Source organism: Chenopodium album, chromosome 8, assembly GCF_948465745.1.
Source record: "Chenopodium album chromosome 8, dcCheAlbu1.1, whole genome shotgun sequence".
NCBI classification, from domain to species: Eukaryota; Viridiplantae; Streptophyta; class Magnoliopsida; order Caryophyllales; family Amaranthaceae; genus Chenopodium; species Chenopodium album.
In genome coordinates this window covers 65934840-65954368 of record NC_137841.1, presented here as the reverse complement: position 1 = coordinate 65954368, position 19529 = coordinate 65934840, and the positions used below count along the sequence as shown (strand labels likewise).

At 33.7% G+C, this 19529-nt stretch overlaps 2 protein-coding genes across 3 annotated transcripts; one reads left to right on the top strand and one right to left on the bottom strand.

The window, feature by feature from the left end:
- Positions 1–2689: 2689 nt before the first annotated feature.
- On the top strand, positions 2690–5333 carry LOC145642023 (peroxidase 45-like). Its single transcript, XM_081693082.1, has 4 exons — positions 2690–3144; positions 3474–3671; positions 3858–4023; positions 4822–5333. Exons 1-4 carry the CDS (start codon positions 2926–2928, stop codon positions 5229–5231), a joined length of 993 nt encoding a protein of 330 aa, XP_081549208.1. The 5' UTR covers positions 2690–2925; the 3' UTR covers positions 5232–5333.
- Positions 5334–10234: 4901 nt separating this feature from the next.
- Positions 10235–18252, bottom strand: LOC145642022 (plasma membrane ATPase 4-like). 2 transcript variants are annotated; one of them, XM_081693080.1, is made up of 17 exons: positions 18196–18252; positions 17946–18061; positions 15144–15263; positions 14790–15026; positions 13944–14705; positions 13735–13857; positions 13534–13638; positions 13258–13402; positions 12999–13163; positions 12568–12806; positions 12437–12469; positions 12266–12347; positions 11996–12156; positions 11734–11901; positions 11324–11506; positions 11050–11234; positions 10235–10699 (listed from the first exon to the last, which is right to left on the bottom strand). In XM_081693080.1, the coding sequence occupies exons 2-17, from the start codon at positions 18003–18005 to the stop codon at positions 10603–10605; spliced, it is 2865 nt and encodes a 954-aa protein (XP_081549206.1). In that variant the 5' UTR covers positions 18006–18061; positions 18196–18252; the 3' UTR covers positions 10235–10602. The 2 variants fall into 2 exon arrangements, with proteins under 2 accessions (XP_081549206.1, XP_081549207.1); XM_081693081.1 differs by having other exon boundaries at positions 18192–18250.
- Positions 18253–19529: the final 1277 nt, after the last annotated feature.

The window sequence follows — 19529 nt, the reverse complement described above, 5'->3', positions numbered from 1 at the left end:
ATCATGTGGCAAAACAGTCTTAAAAAATGTTTGGTTAATCATTTTTTGGTTGGCTTAGAAGCTAAATTAATAAGCTACTCACACTGGCTTTTGTCTTTGGTCGTGTAAGTCCCGTTTAGTTCACCTTAAAAAAAATACTACATAATATTCAATAAAAAATTATTGCTCAACTTTCCTTTTTCGGTCGTTTTTAAAGTACTTGCTCCATTTCGTTATTTGAAAAGCCTTTTACAATATTAAATTAATTTTTATCACCTAGTGGACCCACCATGATCATATATTATTAGTTTCATATTTTCTCCATATTGTCTCAACTATATTGGATGAGAAGGTTCGAACACCTGACCTATTAGAAGAAAGGTTATTGTTTAACCATGTAGGCTAATTGTCAAATATGCTTTAACCTTGCATAATATATAATATTATATTATAAAGTATTGAAGACATATACTACATACACACTATTAGATGCTCTTAAAATTAGCAATTGCACAACTATAAAAGTAGTAACCCGGGGCAACGCTCGGGCTACTCACTAGTTTCTCCTAGAACTCTGCGCATGAAGAAATGGAGCAAGTATTTAAAAACAGAGGGAGTAATAGAGATTAGTAAAAATAATTTCAGTTCAATAAAAATAATTTCAGTTCAGCAAAAATAAGGTGAAGTGAACATAGTAATTTTGTACCCTTTAAACAATATCTTTATTTTGTTTGTTTGTCCCATTTGAAATCTTTATATAATATAAGAGAAGCTTACAAAATCTTTAATAAATAAAAGAAAAATAACATATCCATATAGTGTCTTGTTAAATATGTCTCGATGTATCATTGCAAATTTTTAAGTATTGTAATTTTTTAGCATAGTTGAAGATATTGGTTCAAAAACTTGTGCATTGTATACTGTACAACAATGCAATGGGACAAATAAAAAGGAACACAGTGAGTAATATTTATTAAGTACTCTCTTGTCATTAAAATTTTCTTCTTGTTTTGAATAGCTATGAAGACAAAGAAGATAATTTGGATGTTTATCTTCGTAAATATTCAAAACACATTGCGTGCATATATAACTAGTATGTTATTGAAAGTAAAGGCAGTTTATATATGGAAAAAGTTTTTTTTTAAAAAAACAAATAACAACTAGTGAAGGTTTGGAGATGGGATTATGTTATTTAGGAAAAGTTAATAATGGCACAAAAATTTGGAGAAATGGTGGGTATTGTATATGGGAAAGTTAAAAAAAAGTTGGTGTATTATGGATAAAGTTATGTAAAATAAAGATAAAAAATTAAAATTACACGAAACACCTAAAATGGAATAGAGAACTACATTGTAGAATAAAGAGAGATTTTAAACAACCAATAGTGAAACAACAAGTTAAACATGTTAAAATGATCATGAGGACAGTACAAACAAACCTATTGAAATAAACAATCCACAAGCATGAGCCAATTGCCAAACAAAACCAACGAAAACATATACTCTCTGAGTTTCTTCGTCCCACATTAGAAGTTAAACTTTTTTTTCACTAATCATACATTAGATTTGACCATAATTTTTTACTAACATAATAAAAATTGTATTTTATCACGAAATATATTGTTAGATAAGTTTTAATATAAAGTTTCATACTATAATTTTGAAAAAATAATAAGTATTAATATTTAATTATATAAAAATAAAGTCAAATTAGTACATTGACATGTGTGCAATATTTAATTGTGTCATGTATTATGGGACAGAGAGAATAAGGATGTGCTCACTTCAACTCAATTTCAGTTTAGTTTAATTCAGTTCAGTTCAGTTCAGTTCAACTAGTTCAGTTAATATGAATAGACCTTAATTATTTATTCATAAATAAGAATGAAATATACCAATGTACCATATAAATATAAATTATAAATAAGGGGAAATCCAAACTTTTGATCTAAAACCAATACTTTTATCAAATGGGTAAGACACAAAGTAACCATCACAATCGTATAATGTGTATAATCAAGCTAAGTCATTAAATATTGCTGTATTTCAAACAGTTTTCATTTGTGTTCTTATGCTACTTAATATGCTAAAATCCAAATTATCTTTCGTAAGTTGTTTTTCTAAGTATTCTATTATAGTGATCCAACTGTATACAACTTGTAAAAGCCCACAATATCCACCGCTCCAACTAAGCATAAATCAACAATTATAAGCACCAAAAAAAACGTCAGAAGAAAATATCAATTTTATGAGAACATCCTTTCCTTTCATGTGAGGAAGAATAATTTTTTCCAAAAAGAACTTTCACTTTTTTCGAATTTTCATTATCCATATTTTTTTTCGTGTGTATAAAGAGTCATAAAAGACACTAAAATAATAATATAGACGAGATTTAATTACAAGTGTAACGTTCTTTAAAACTACATTAGTTAACTAAGCTATTCAATGTTTTTATGAGAATCTTCTTAATTTTCAAGTGAGGAATTGTCTTTTTTCTGACTATTTTTCTTTTTCTTTTTCAATGGAGGTTTACAAAAAGTAGCAATACATATGAGATTAATTTATAATGATATATCTCTAAAACTTTACCAACTAAACTAGCCAATAATTTTCCACCAATATATTGGAATTCTTATGAATGTATAATTGTCAGTGCATGCTCCTCCAGCATCCTGCATTTTGTCATTATACAGCTTTTCATAAAACAAAACAAATTTATTTCATTCTTTGGATGTTCTGTTGAGTGCACTTCTTTACAACCCCAAAAAAGAATCAAATAAAATCCTTTTTATACTTAATGGAAGAACAACAATTCTAAGATTATATTGTTCCATTTAATACTTTCATAGTTTCATTTCATCAACTTTCTCCCATTTATATGTAACTCATCATCATATATTCTATTTTATTTATGAAAGTATACAAAAAAGCTTAAGAAACATCAAATATGGTGACTAATTGCATCATATTTCTATTAACCACTCTATTATTTCTCCTAATTCTATCTCCAAATCAATGTTCTGCTCAATTAAAACGTGATTACTACCGCGATTCTTGTCCAAATGTTGAGTCAATTGTACGGAATTCAGTGAAGAAGAAGCTCCAAGAGACTTTTGTCACTGGTCCTGCCACTCTTAGACTCTTCTTCCATGACTGTTTCATCCAGGTACTCTTTTTTCCCATTTTTTTTTCCCCATTTTTTTACGCTTTTTGGGTACAAATTCCTTATGATAATTCATGTTAGTCGACCCATATCATTTTGGACCTACCGTTTTGTTTATTGTCAAAATTTATATAGTTTTGGTCAAGTATATATTTGTTTAAACTATATATACTACATCCGTTACAGGTTATATGAAACGATTAGACATTTTCCTTTTCTGCTTTATGTCAAATCGTTGCACATAACCTGTAACGAAGGTAGTTTACTACTTGTGACTATAAATTGTGTAATAATGTGGTGGTGTGATTTGGTTGCATGTTACAAATATATAGGGATGTGATGCTTCTGTAATACTTGCATCACGTACCGGAGATGCTGAGAAAGACGCTGAGGATGATCTTTCACTCGCCGGAGATGGTTTTGACACCGTGATTAGAGCGAAAGAGGCCGTTGAAAGTGTACCGGAGTGTAAGAACAAGGTTTCTTGTGCTGATATATTGGCCTTGGCAACTAGAGATGTCATATTGTTGGTATGTCAAATGATTCATTATTTGTACATGTACTTATATTTTAGCCTCTTTTACATAGCACAATAATCATTAATGACCATGTGGTCCAACATCATTTTGAAGTCATCAATCTCAATAAAAAAAGGACATTTGATGAGGTTCAGATGCACACAATTTTGACCTTACCTTATTTATTTTCCGATACAGAGTGGAGGGCCAAAATATGGTGTGGAATTGGGAAGAAAAGATGGAAGGATATCAACAAAAGCTAGTGTTGGAGGTCATCTTCCTCAAGCTCATTTCAACTATAAGCAACTGAGAAACATGTTTGCTTCTCATGGCCTCTCTGAAGTTGACTTGATTGCTTTATCAGGTTCACTCTGCTCCTCACAATCATTATTACTTAATCATCATTTTCTTACAAAGTTTTAGGTGGAAGTATTATTATTCGCCCTTAATTTCTTATGGAAAATTAAGTTTTGTCAGCTTGATTATTTTGTTTTAGAAATTACATATCTTGTTAAAAAATTACGAGTAGTAGTACTTTATAAAACAATTCGAACTTTTCTTTCTTTTTTTAATTATAAAGTATTGTAATCTGACATACATAAGTAATGATAATCAGTTCAAAATCATGTTTTACTGACCCTTTTTAGTATTGTTGTAATATACTATGGCCTATGGGTACTAAACCGCTTTTGCTATGTGTCATTTGGTGATTTCTCTTTGGATTTTGGATCAAAATTGAATCAACAATTTATTCTATTTTAAAACCACATGTATCATAGGTGTGTCAAACGTGTTAATTAGGCTGTGTTCAAATTAGAATAATTAGTACAATTTAAGTCATATTTGAGTGATGTATCATTTAATTTAAGTTTGAATCTGCTAGATTATAATGTCAATTAGCCTGACATAATAAATAAATCAATATTCTATTTGTATCAGTCCACATTTCGATTTGGGTCAAATCAATTCATGTAATTTCGGAACAGTTTGGATTTAGGTTGGGTAACTAGGATTTGGTTTCCCCCCTCCCCTACCCCATCGATCTTCATGATCATGGTCATAGTGCCCCCCTTCCATGTTCATTCCTGGAGTCTAATATGCTGATTCATGTTAATCGACCCCAAATCATTTTGGGACTAAAAGCTTTGTTGTTGTTATATAGGAGCACATACATTGGGGTTTACACATTGCGGCCAATTCTCCAAGAGAATATACAATTACAACAGCCAAAGTAGCATTGATCCAACACTTAATCAAGGATATGCAAAGCAACTTCAAAAGGCTTGTCCAAGAGATGTTGATCCTAGAGTTGCTGTTCCCTTAGACCCTGCTTCTCCTCTAAAATTCGACAACTCGTTCTACAAGAACCTTCAACAAGGGAAAGGTCTTCTTGCCTCGGATCAGGCCTTGTATAGTACAAGAAAATCGAAAAGGGTTGTTAATGCATTTGCTTCAAATAGTAGTTTGTTTGAACGAATTTTCGTTTCATCCATGACTAGGCTTGGTCGACTAGGGGTCAAGACAGGAAATCAAGGTGAAATTAGGAAGGATTGTAGGGTGATCAATAGTTAGTATTAGTGAATTCCTTGGAACAGTAATTGAAATCCTGTTAACAGGCTGCATTTTCATCGCTTTATTTTTTTCCTTCACTACGTCCAATTCTTACTATTATGGATGTCAACTAGTTTAATTGATATAAGTTTTCTGGAATTAAATTTCGTTAAGATCTTCTCTCTATACACACAAAAATAGGTCCATTACGACCCTATTGGTTTATATAACCTATCAAAGAGAATTTAATAACAATATAAGGATCAATTATGAGATCATATAATTACCTTCGGAAAATTATTGATGAGTGATGAATATTAGAACATGTTTGAGCAAGAACAAAAGAGTACAAAGGGGCTATAATATCGACAACATCGAGTATTGAGCAGCCTAAACTCAATATAGAATATACAATCTGCACTCAAGTCAAGGAATATGGGAATCCAATTACTTCAATACCTATTACTAGGGCTGTACACAGTTTGGTCTACACCGTAACCAAACCAGACCAAACCGCATTTTATCGGTTTGGTTTGGTTTGCGGTTTGAAAAAATACGGTTTGCGGTTTGGTTTGGTTTTTCAAAAATTATAAACCAAACCAAACCGTAAACCAGTAAACCGCATTTTAATATTTAAATAATTGTTAAATAAATTAAAATAGTTATTATATATTATAAAAAAATAAAAAAAAAAAACAAAAAAAAAAAACATGAAAAATCATTAGAAGACTATACGGTCAGTATACTACTATACTCTATACTCAATCTCAATACTTAAAATTCAATAGGTCATATAACTATAATGTAGTATGAATTATTTTTCTAGACAAATGTATTATTTTTTTTTCCACTGTTAACTTGTTATGTATTATTTTTATTATGTGATATTGTGTTAGCACTTAGCACTTGATTAGTTGGTTGTTATTTTTATTAAAAATTTGTAGTAGAATTTAATCCCTTTGGCTATTATTTGAACTTATTATAAATTTATTAATATTTGACAATTTTCAGGAAAAAATGCCGTCTCGTCATAAACCGCAAACCAAACCGCATTATTACGGTTTGGTTTGGTTTGGTTTCAATACTAATATGGTTTGGTTTGGTTTGACTCAAACCACACCAAACCAGACCATGTTCACCCCTACCTATTATACATTGTGTTCAGTCTAAAGGCTAGTATTAGGGAAAGATTGGACATTTGGACATGTGTTCCACCATGCGTGCATGTGATCCGCCTATAAAATATACGTCTTTTGTATGTGCATCAGCTTTACCGAGATATCATTTTAAGGTGAGTTAAATGAAATAAACTATTGTGAATTACGAATTATAGAATGTGAAAGAAAATTAATGACAAAAAGGTAGAAGTGGAGGTCATGTAATGTAATCATTTTGACTGTTGTAAGGAGTGAAATAAAGTGTACAAGTATTTCAAATAGGAAGTGATACATCGAAAAGTAGATCAATCTAGAAAAATGATGCATGTAAAAAAGCCGAGAAAGTGTGACTAATAGAGTATATAAACCGATTTTGGGCTTCACAAAGTGTTTACAATTAGAGGATGTTTGGTATGCTATTTTTATAGGGTTAGAAACGGAATCGTGTTACCATTTCCATTATGTTGGGGAAATTGGTTTACCGGGTCACAAAATGACAGAAATTGGATGAATTTTTTTTTGACAGGAATTGGATAAATTAACACTTCGAGGCCTGAAGGAAATCAGTTTCCCAAAAGTAATATTTCGACCCTGAAATTACACACCGGGTATCACGAAATAATTAGGAGATACAACGAAGTATGTTTGTGATCTAATGTAATCAAGCTTTTGATTATTTATGATGATTATTAAAATAAACAAGCAAAACTAGGAAAATGAGAAGTATTTGTCACGAAAAAGAACTGACTCCATTTTCCTTACTTTCATCATACAGTATGTTTTTATAACATATTTATAAGAAGCCATAAAACAAAATGAACAGCCACGAAGAAAATTGACGACAACCGTCATTATACAAACTGCTAAATGCTTCACTGATCTCGCGCCCTATAGGGCTGTGGCTGCCCTGACCTGACCGGGCTGTGGCTTCCAACGTTTATCCAATTTCCAGGTATTCTCTTTTAATAATGAACAAAATTGGTCCCAATAGAAGAGAGGCTAAAATAGACAGCATGGCATGGCTTAAGTCACTACCCATGAACCCTTTTTAAAGATGGAAAGGTGGAGAGTTTGGGTGAAGCTAGGGAGGTGTTTGGTAGGTGCTCGTCTTCCCTGCAATACCTGTCTATTCATTGCTTTAATTTGAAGAGTGTAGTGTGTGGAGGATTAGAGCATCTCTGTGCCTTGGAGGAGTTAGAAATTGGCCGTTGCTACAATCTGAGTCAGTCAGAAGAAGTAGAGAGAGAGCAGTCCTTTTGTCAATCCCTCCACTCCTTGACATTATCTGGTAGAACTGCCCAATTGGATACAGTACTTGACTGCACTCCAAACTCTTACAATCAAGAATTGCAGAGTGGAATCAATGCCGAAGTGGATGTCCAAACTCACCTCTCTTAGGGAACTTAATTTCATAATATTTCCAGAACGCCTAAAAGAAAGATGCCAAGATTCAACTGGAGAAGACTGGCCCCAAATTCAACACATCCCTCATATTGTATTCAAGGACTATGTTTTCTATGACTGATGAAGTTGCATTGTGATCAGGTTAGTTGCATTGATCTGTTATTTGTAATGAAGAAGAATTGTTCACAATCTATGTTTCCTTCTATCCGTTTAAACAATGCCCACCACTTGACTTAATGACTTCTTTTCCACAAATCTCAGCTTTTCATTCAAGATGCTTTTCTTACTTGTTTTCCTACAATGAAATGAATTCATTGCCTGAACTTAAATAAGCTGCTGCTATTCTAAGTGACGTTTGTTGTGTTGATTATCATTTTTACTTGGAAGAGAGTTGAGAATTTCCATTTCATGTACTCATCAGATGTTCTGTTCTTTCTCATGAACAAAATCTAGTGATTTTGGTGAGGCCTATATTTCACGAAGACAGTGTTGCTGATGTTTTCCCATCAGAAACTTGTAATGTAATGATTTAGGACACTATTATTCAAATTTTCTTGTGAGTTTCTATGTTGCTTTTAAATTTTGATCTTTGATCTTCTGGATGATGTTCCTGGCTTCTGCTGGTCCTGCAGGATCTCCTTGCATCCAAGATAACAGTCTTTGATCCTGCACAGAAATAGCTTCACTGACGGCATGATACAAGGCCGCGAGAGCACTTTGCTCTTTGCCTGTGGCTTGCAAGTTCAGCCTTCAACTATAGGCAACGCAGAAACATGTTTGCTTCTCATGGCCTCTCTGAAGTTGACTTGATTGCTTTATCAGGTTCACTCTGCTCCTTACAATCATCATAACTTTACATCACTGTATTACAAAGTTGTAGATGTAAATATTATTCCCCTTATTTCTTATGGAAACTAATTAGCTTTATCAAGTACAACTTTATAAATTATAAGACTTCATTAAAAAGTTACAGTAATTTAATTTCATTCCTCTTATTATTTTATACTTCTATAGCAGCTGACATGTTTATATAGTTACTAATGTTACAGTTCAAAATCATGTAATACTGATTCTTTTTAGTAATGTTGTATGCTATGGGTATTAAACCACTTATGCTATGTGTCATTTGGTGATTTCTCTTTGAGTTTTGGATCAAAATCGATCGAATCAACTTTTATTTTTATATTTTAAAACCATCTGTCATAGATGTATCAAATGTGTTGGTTTAGGTTGAGTTCAGTTCTAATTAGAACGGTTTGGATATATTCAGTTGGTAATGAGTCATTTGATTTACTTGTAGGTATGTTGGGTTATACTTATACCGTCACTTAGCTTGATATAATGAACAAATCAATATTCTGTTCGTGTTAGTGTAAATTTCTGTTTGGATCAAATCAAGTCATGTAATTTCGGGACAAATTGGATTTAGGTCGGGTAACTAGGATTTTTTCCTCCACCCCCTCGCTCTCCCCACTCCGGTTGGGTAACTCCAGAAAGCTTGCCCAAGAGATGCTGATCCGGGAACCTTCAACAAGGGAAAGGTCTTCTTAAGAAATAAGGGGAAATTACTAATTTAGGCAGGATTGTAGGGTGATCAATAGTTAGTATTAGTGAATTATCTGGAAAAAAAAATAAAAATAAAATTGAAGCTGTCTTAACTTGGGTCTAATAGTTGCTTATGTGGATGGTATACTTAAGATATGAGATCAAATCTCGTCTACATCATGTCCTAGTGGCTCCCTTTACCCAAAAAAATAGGGTCCACTTCTTACTTCTTAAATGGATGGTTAAAATTTTTTCTATAGCTATATCTGAGCATAACTATGGTCTATGTTGGGATTGATCTCCCATAGTAATATCCAATATCATAGATAGAATCACCACCATAAAAAGATCAGACAAGAATGAATCTGCAAGTGTTGCAATTGTTGCTGTGCCCAAGAGAAAAACAAAACAGAGGAACAATATTTTACTAGACAGCAGATCTCAGTTACAAGCTCTGATGCTGCTTTAAAAGAGAGGTTGTAATGAGTTTGTTTCCCTATGAAATTCGCAGCTTGGTTTAAAAAAAAAAAAAAAAAAAAAAAAAAAATCTACACGACTATTGTTAAGAGAGGTGAATGATATGATTTAATCAAAACAAATTATGGTAAATAATATCTTTAGAATATAACCGTCAACCAAACATGAAACTAAAGTTGCCATTAAAATGGAGATATGTGAAGAAAATTAAGGAGTTTATCATAAACAGAAAAGAAGTAAGAAAATTTTAAGTGAAGATGGATAGAAGTATCTGTGAGAAATAGACTTGCACAGCATTTGGTGAGGTGAGAAGTAGATATGTGAGAATCAATATGTATGACGAACATAGTTGCCAACTGGTTAGTACGAAAAAACAAGAAATAAAATCAACTTATCTCACGACTCACTTAGCTTTCTACAAAGGCATTACCTCAAAATTGATACGGGAAGAAAAGAGTGGCATTAAATCAGGACGTGTAAACTGATTGTCATCATCGTCATCATCAAAGGTACAAAAATTTGCTTATTTCGCGTGTGTACAAAATTTCCAATGAGGCAAAGAAAGCACAGAAAACGCAGAATCCATTGCTGCTTTTCTTATGCAATCAGCCTTGAAATTTGAGTTGTTCTTAAAGGAGTGGAAGACGAATCAAAACTAGGTCTGTAAAAACAGACTCGTAAACTGCTAAGAAAATTCAAGTGCCCTTGGATTATAAGGACGCATAATTCTACCTATTTATCTTCTGGATCAGTGCAGTCTTTCAACAAACTGCACGCTCCTCTCTTCCCTCCTGTTGTGGTCTTCTGATCTACACGGTGTAATGTTGCTGCATGTTTTCGATATCTAATCCCTTCAGTTTCACTACAGACTCCACATGGCCTTTCAGCGTGTGCAACTCCCTCAGCCTGCATTCACAAATAATGAAATAAACCATCTATTATCTGAAAATCAAACGACATAAGTTTCGTACAAGTAATCAATCTGCCAGATGATCTCTAAAACTTTTCCTTTGAAAAGAGGGATAGTAGTCTCTATTATATGGAAATCAAATTACAACCAGCCAACTTGTTATGAGTGACTATAACTAAACATGACACATGTATTTATCAACTTAAAATGATTTTGCAAGTATATTCAGGAGATAAGGCTTTAACAACTTAAGGTGATTTCATAAGTATTTAAGGGAGTGGAAGATATGAATGTATCATCAAAGTTGTACCTGAAAGTCATGTTAACACTAAGGGTTATGTCTTACCTTGCAACTTCAGCCCTCCTTTTCGCTTGCTCGGCTATCTCAGAGAGTTCTCTGTAATTGCTCTTCTCATTGAATAAGGTGGTGGATTCTGGAGGAGGTTGGAGGCCATGCAGGGTTCTTTGTGCAGTCGCCCACTGTGCTTCTCTCTCTTCTTTTCCGTAGTCCTTCTTTGTGGTAAAAGCAGTCTAAGGAAGGCAAGAGGACACATCCATCATTCGGTTGCAAAACCAACAAAGAGACTAGAATTTTTTCTCTGCTTCAACACAAATATTACCTTATTTTCCAGAAGATTGTTCCAAGCCCTTCCACTCAGCGCATAGCGAATGAGAAATTTCAGAACATCAAGTGGCAAATAAGTGACCAGGCTGTAAATCCATACAACACCAGCCCATCCCCATCCCATAGCTTCTATCTTTGCAAAGCGGAAATTGGCATAGACGGCTATGGCAGTTGCAATCTGTCGAGAATAGCAAAGAATTAGCTATCTGTCACAAAAGCAAGCAGGGCAAAGGAAAAAAAGATGTCGATCTCAATGATTTTAAAGAAGTCCTTAAAGTAAATGGATTCATAAATATAGATCAACTTTCCAATTTTACAACTGCTTTGTTTATGAAACAGGCATACATGTGGTTTATTTTTACTTCTATATAAAAAATAAATATATGAGTACTGTACAAAGTTTACCAGCTGAGCAATCAAGAAAGCACCGAGCAACAGCAACCCTGGGCGTTCAACAAAGGACCAGCTTCGAGACCGTGTGACAAAAATGAGGGCCTGGCTAATAACACTCACTTGCAGATATAAGGCCGCCATCATCTGATCGTGAGTCAATGGCTTTACATGGAATTTGTCCTGCAAAGACAAAGTAAATTGTGATGGGTTTTATATATTATGGAGGAATTCTTACAGAAAGTAAATTCAGCGGCTGATATAACAAGCATTTTACCGTGAAGAAGGTAGTGTCTGACATGAGCCAGAAGAATATTACTGTCATTAGCGCTTGGTAACCTCCCAAAACAACACCAGTGGCGAAAATCTCATTCAGCTTCCAGCTGTCTGGGAGGGGGGATGGCTTTACTCTGTCTTTTGAAATTGTCATAATTGTTCCTAGTTGCCAAATATACCAGAAAAAGTGAGGACAATGAGATTCTAATAAGAGCATAAATCATTAACATATAGCTTGATTGATGTATATTAGTTGCGCTGCAATTCTTACCATCATTTAGAATTGCGATGATCAGAACCATAAATGGAGAAAAGTCGAATTTCCAAATCAATGCAATGAACATAAAGCCAAACTGCAACATAAAAAGGATGAGGAGATGGTTATAATGTTTCATAAAAGAAGTTTCTAAACCCTATCAACATTAGTATAAACAGAACTTACCACAACACGGATTGTGATTGACACTGCATAGATCTGCATACACATACCCATGAAGGGAAAAAAAAAGAAAATTTAGAAAGTCTATGCATGAAATATAAATATTCATTATCTGCACAAGGAAATGAACAGACCGTGTAATTCTTCATCCTCTGAAAGATAGCCCTGCTGGTAAGCACCGCACTGATAATAACACTTAATCCAGGTTCTGTTAGGACAATATCAGAGGCACTTCTTGCAGCATCGGTAGCATCATCAACTGCGATTCCAATATCTGCCTTTTTCAGAGCAGGAGCATCATTGACACCATCACCAGTCATGCCACAAATATGTTTCCTTTCTTGCAACCTCTTCACAATTTCATACTTGTGCTCTATGATGAGGACAAAAAGCAATCAGCACAATCATATCATTTACAGTAATTAATGATTTATAATTTAAAAGGAAGATTAAAACATCATTAACAGTGTTCCAAATTAGCTGGAGACAAGCCAGTCAATCATAACTTAATACAGAAACTCATTAGACTATCCTGGCAGAGGAAAGCTTCCTAACTACTACATACCAGGAAACACCCCAGCAAATCCATCAGCTTTCTCAATCAACTCATCCACAGGGAGACCTGCGACATTTGAGCTCTTATCTTGTCCAAGCAATGAAGACGAGGGGTACATATTGGTCCCCATTCCAAGTCGTCGACCAGTCTCCTTGGCAATAGCAAGCTGATCACCTGGAGTCGACAGGGTACGGTAACTAAGCCATTGGAATTATGAGTCAAAAGTAACAAATTATAAAAGAAACACCAGCATTAGCAATAGCATTACCTGTTATCATCTTTACGTTGACACCAAGATTGAGGGCTTTACTGATTGTATCAGCACTGTCATGTCGGGGAGGGTCAAATAAGGGCAATAAACCAACAAACTGCCATGGACCTCCTGGACTCTCTTTTGTTTTTTCTGGTACTTCCTACAGAAAGACAATCACAAAAATGTACGAAGGTGTACTTAGTCCTCTTTTTCTGGACACATGACACAGGAAAAATGTACAAAGGTGTTGCATGTACATAAAGCATTTGACATAAGGCAGGATGCACAGACCTGTCTTGCAACAGCTAGAGATCTGAGCCCACGTTCAGCATAACTCTCAATAACTTTATGAACCTTTTTTTTGACGTCCTCCTTACAGCGACAAAGATCGATGATCTGTGAACATATAACACAAAGATAGTAGCACTTGGTGAGTAGGCTCTTCAACTTTTATAGCCTGCTGCTTAAATTAGTATAGGAAAAAATAATTACCTGTTCAGGGGCACCTTTGCTTGCTCGATGCCAGTTACCGTTAGCATCAATGTAAGTCAAAGCAGTCCTCTTATCCACGGGGTTAAATGGGAAAAAATGGACCTCCCGTATTCCAGCCCGTGCCTAAAGTATACATGAAAATAGTCTTAAAAAGACATTAAAAACAAAATTAAAAAACCATGTTAACGAGTCTGTTGAAGTGATTATACCTCCTTTGGATCTGCTAGCATCCCTACCATGGCAGCATCAATCGCGTCCTGATTTTCAGTCCTAGAGGCCCTAGCTGCGAGCAGTAATACATACTCTTTCTCCACTCCCTTCGCAAAGACTTCAATAAGATTTTTGTCCACAGTAAGCTTATTCAATGTCAGAGTTCCTGTCTTATCACTACAGAGTACATCCATGCCAGCCATTTCCTCAATGGCTGTCATTCTCTTGGTGATGGCACCCTGCTCAGATAGTTTGTGCGAGCCAATAGCCATAGTCACAGACAAGACAGTTGGCATAGCAATTGGTATCCCACCAATCAATAGAACCAATAAATTATCAATTCCATCCCTGTACTTACGACGCTGAATTGGGTACATGACAATGATCTCAATCAACATTCCCACAGCAATTGAACAAATACAGAAGTTACCAATTGCTGTAAGCACCGATTGGAAGTGCCCAACCTGGTTAGTGCTGTCAACAAGGTGTGCAGCCTTGCCAAAGAAGGTATGAACACCAGTAGCTATGACAACTGCCTCTAATTCACCTTGTTTACAGGTTGAACCAGAGAAGACCTCGTCTCCAGGATTCCTAGTGACAGGAAGAGATTCTCCAGTGAGAGCAGATTGATCAATCTTCAAAGGATCACCTTCAAGAAGACGAGCATCAGCAGGGACTATGTCTCCTAACTTGATGCTAATTATGTCTCCTGGGACTAGAATTGATGCCTCCATTTCACCCCATCGTCCATCTCGAAGAACCTGTATTGAAGAGTTAGCATTATTTTTATAAATCATATAGCTGCAACTGTGAAACACTTGAGCCTTTTTTCATTATTGACTTACTTTGGTTTTAGGAGCAAGGTTAGCCATAAGCGCTGCTGCTGCATTACCAGCATTGTTTTCTTCTATGAAACTAATAGTAGAGTTGATCACCAGAAGCACCATGATACCCACAAAATCCTGCCAATCTGGAGGCTTATTATCACCATTTGCCAATACAATAGCCATTAAAGCAGCTGCCTCCATAACCCATGACAATGGATTCCACATAAAGCCAAGAAACTTCAAGAGTTTGCTCTCCTGTTAATTCCAGATTGACGGTATCAAATGTGAAAAAAGCTTGATTAGATCGACTGGAAGTTAATGAACACAGTTAATACTTAATTTTCTTCAAGAGTGAAAGAACAATGGATAAACCTTTTTTTCTTCTAGCTTGTTATGTCCAAAAATTTGAAGACGGTTGGTTGCATCGTCTGAAGTCAGACCTTCTCTTGAGCATCTCAAACTCTCAAACACCTCCTCTATAGGAATTTTCTCCTGCAAAGCACACATGAATTTTTAATCATTGAAAACATGAACCCCTCATAAATCATTGTTAGATAGTATCAAAACCATTTTTTTACAGAACGAATTAGCATAAATTTAAGAAGCAAAGGGGGAATAAATCAATAAATCATCCAACAGATCAATTCTCTATCTTACACCAGGCCAGTGCTCCACAATGGACTCTCTCTACTTCATACTCAGTGATACAAACTGACAGCTTTAAGGCATATAGAAATTTATCTTTCATTGGCACACCATCTTATCCCATAACACGAGCCAGACAACTTTTTTAAATAGGACTTGAACTTAAAATTAAAAACTCATCACAACATTGCAGAACCTACATCACAATATGCAGGAAATGAAATCCATAGTCCATATTCATGAGACAAGACCCTCTAATTAGTAACTATTGCAGTAATGCTTACGTATTTATATTATTAAGGCACTTAATTCTGCCTGTCTTCAAAGCCTTGACTGAAGTACTATCATACCTGTGTTCTTCCTAAAGGCAATAGCATCAAAATTTGACCGTGAATTATATCCTTCCTTTGACCTTCAAGCACCCCGAAACAGGAACTAGCTATTGCTCTATTAGCCTTCATCAATGAAGGCATCTCAACAGTTTGTTTTTTTTTATTTATTTTCTATATTTATTTATTTTTTTAGTCATACAAATAGCTTCTACTCATCAATTATTCCCAATCAATTTACATGGACAAGTTATTCAGATTTGTCCATAATTTTAGGCGGAAGCTCAAATAATCAGCTAATAACTGCTCAAAAACAATAAAATTACACTTATCGTTACCTCAATTTGGAAACATTTGCACTATTTTGACTTTTTACACTATTAATGCATCAAAACTCATTAAGTTTTTGGCTTAGTCTCAAAATCTATTATTAATAGATAATTAAAAAAATTAATATATGGTCAAAATTGTACATTATAGATTTATAGGTACACTTCACTTATATTATAAATATCTCCACAATAATATTGCTGACAAAATCTCAAATAATTACTTCCTATATGATTGAATCTGTTTTCTCTTATTGTCTAAAAAAAGAAAGTGAAAAAAGAATTGCAAAATTAATGTACACTGGTCAAAGTCAGACTATAAACCTGACTGAGCAAAGAACATAACTTTTGACCTTGACCTTTGGAAGGAGCCTTTAACAATAGTGTAATCATGCAGTGTGATTGTTAACTAAACAATCAATGAAAAAAAAAACATTCCAATTTAATCAGGTCAATTTAGTAGTAATTGTTAACAGAAAAATTAAGAGGATATATATTCCTGATATCCTCCAGTAAGTGATTGCCAAAGTAGTGGGCCACAGAATTTGTGATATCCACGAATAATCAACTTCGCATATTTTTTAAAGCTTGTCACTTTACAAGCTTGACAAGACGTAAGAATCCTTAGTAACTTTAAAAACCAATACATATTTGAGTAACAATTATTATTATTATTCATTAAAAACTCTTAATTGATACTCCATCTTAACAAAAGAAAACACATAAGAGTACATGCTATTAAGCATTACAAATTTACCACAATCTTCTCAAAACTATTAATAAAATAGCTTTAAAATAAACAACTTCTAACATAGCTTTACAAAAACTATAAATTATTATTATGTAGTATATTAATATATTGTCTCATAGCCTCGATTTTCTTTACTTAGATATGCAAATGTTACAATTAAAAAAATATGACCATCTCTTGTATGAAAGTTAATACAGATTATTATTTTCTTTTACAAAATGATTTTCACATTTTTATGTCCACCTCTATAACAAGGCAAGTGTAAATTTCTTCAAATACGTGTCAAAATTAAACCTAAGTACAAAATACTATTGGGACGGGTAATTTAAAGCCTTTATGTACAACCATTGTCCATAAAATTTATCTTTAAAGAATATTTCCTTCACATAAATATAAATATTTGATCAAATAACCATAGGATTTGGCATACATATCATCAGTGAAGTATCATACTTTATTTATTAATTTTTTTAATTTTTTTTTGGGAAAAAAAGGTAATTTTTTTTTTATCAGGACCATTGAGTGAGAGAATCGTAAATCTGGCCTTCCACTCAAAGATTTGTCCGCAATTTCTTTGTGTCAAAGTACAAGCAAAATAAAAACAAAATATTCATTTTTTTTTAATAAAATCAAAAAAATTAGTAACACTGTAAAAAACAACTAACTCCGAAAATTTAGCGATCAACTGAAAAGAGTGTTACTAGTAATTCAGTATAGCTAATGATTAATTATGACTCTTTACTTCGTAATCGTGCATAAAAAATGACCAGATTTTATATTTTGCTCCGATAATTTGGCAAAAAGCGCCGGAAAAATATCCCAATAACATAATTAACATAAAAAAAATCCAGATTAAGAAATATTATCATTCACTTCCAAAAAAATGATAAAATAACAATTTAAACTGATAATTACGTAGAGATTTTTGATCATCATGAAGATTCGAAATCTTCAAATTCAATCGTAAAAAAACAACGTCGATTTCAAACGATTATTCATCACATAAACTACGAACTATATTCACAAAAATTACGATAAAATTATACGAGCTGAGTACTAAAAATCGCATAATCTATTAATAATACACAGAAATTCGAAGAAAAATGAGAAAAAATTATACCAGATCAACGTCCTCATTTTTAATATCTTCAAGGCTCGCCGCCATTCCACCGCCAGGCATACTCGCCGGGAATCGCTAAAAACGACTCACTGAGTCGAATCGTTAACTCAAATCAACTGAGAATGAAAAAACACAGAAAATTGTGAGTATCAAAGGAAAACCTAGAAAAATAATGGAGAAAATAAGAAGAAAAAGTGAAGAAGGAAGATAATCAACAATGGCGGAAGAAGTAAGCGGAGTACATACGCACTTTCTGGGATGAAAAATGGGAAATTTTCTCTCTCTAAAAAATGCCACGTTTTTCAGTGGGAGAGGAATTGGAGAGAAGTGCAGAGGCAGGTATTTATACTAGCAGTACGAAAAGGGTGAGAAATTGGTGGGACCTTTTTTTGATTTTTTTTCGCTTTTGCTTTATTTATTTATTTATTTATTTATTTATGCGTTTGTAATTTTCTTCTAATGATATTTTATCTCTCTTTATCTCTTCTCTTCTATCTATAGTTCTATTCCTATTTAGCCAATGTAATTTAGGATGTTGTTTAAGATATGTGTGTTCTTTTTGAGAGATTTCGAAATTTTGAGATTGTGATAAGAGTGATATTTAGGGTTTTTTTGGTCGGTCGAATCTTTATTTTTAGAGTAAGTGTTCTGCTAGAGGCTTGATTAGAATAGTTTATTAGATTAATTAATTGTTTTTTCTTTTTGGTGACTTTAAATTTTTGAGATTGTGACAAGTGTGATATTTAGGTTTATTTTTTTTAGAGCCAGTGTTTTGTCAAAAGGTTTGATTCAATTTAATTTAGAATAGTTTGGTAGACACATTATATTATCTTTTCAACAACTTTTTTGTGTGGCTGGTCACGCCGTGTGATAGGGATTACTTGTATGAGTTACTTATTCAAGGTTACTTGTATTGTTGTATGAGTTGCTTATTCATTCTTTCGGGGGTTACTTGTAGGGGTTACTTACTCAAGGGTTACTTGTAAGGGTTACTTTTAGGGGCTACTTGTAGGGCTTACTTACTCGATCGGTTAGCGCGTTTTCTGTTTGAGAGTAACCCTTGATCGAACGAGTAATCTTTGAAAAATTAACCTCTATAATTTACCCATGGCTAAACGAGTAATAACCCCTGAATGAGTATCTTATGACCAAATGAGTAAATCCTGAATAAGGGATTGCTCTCTTCAGCTTAATTTCAGTTCAGTTCACTTCAGCTCCAATTAGTTTAGTTCAGTTCCTATTTTCCTTTTCTCATAAACAATTCATTTCAGCTCTATTATTCAGTCCAATTCAGTTCAGCTCCATCAGTTCAATTCCTAATTTCATTCTCTCATAAACAATTCATTTCAGCTCTATTCAGTTCAGTTCAGTTCCAATTAGTTCATTTCAGTTCACCTCAGCAAATCAAATTGGGCCTTAAGTAATACCAAAATATATAAACCCTGCAAGTAACCCTAACCAAACTAATAGCCCTCCACAAGTAATTTCCGTCACATGGTGTGGCCAGGCACAAATAAAAAATTGAATTAACCTTTTACATTCATTAACTTACAATAATTGAATTGGTCTTAATTACTTTATATT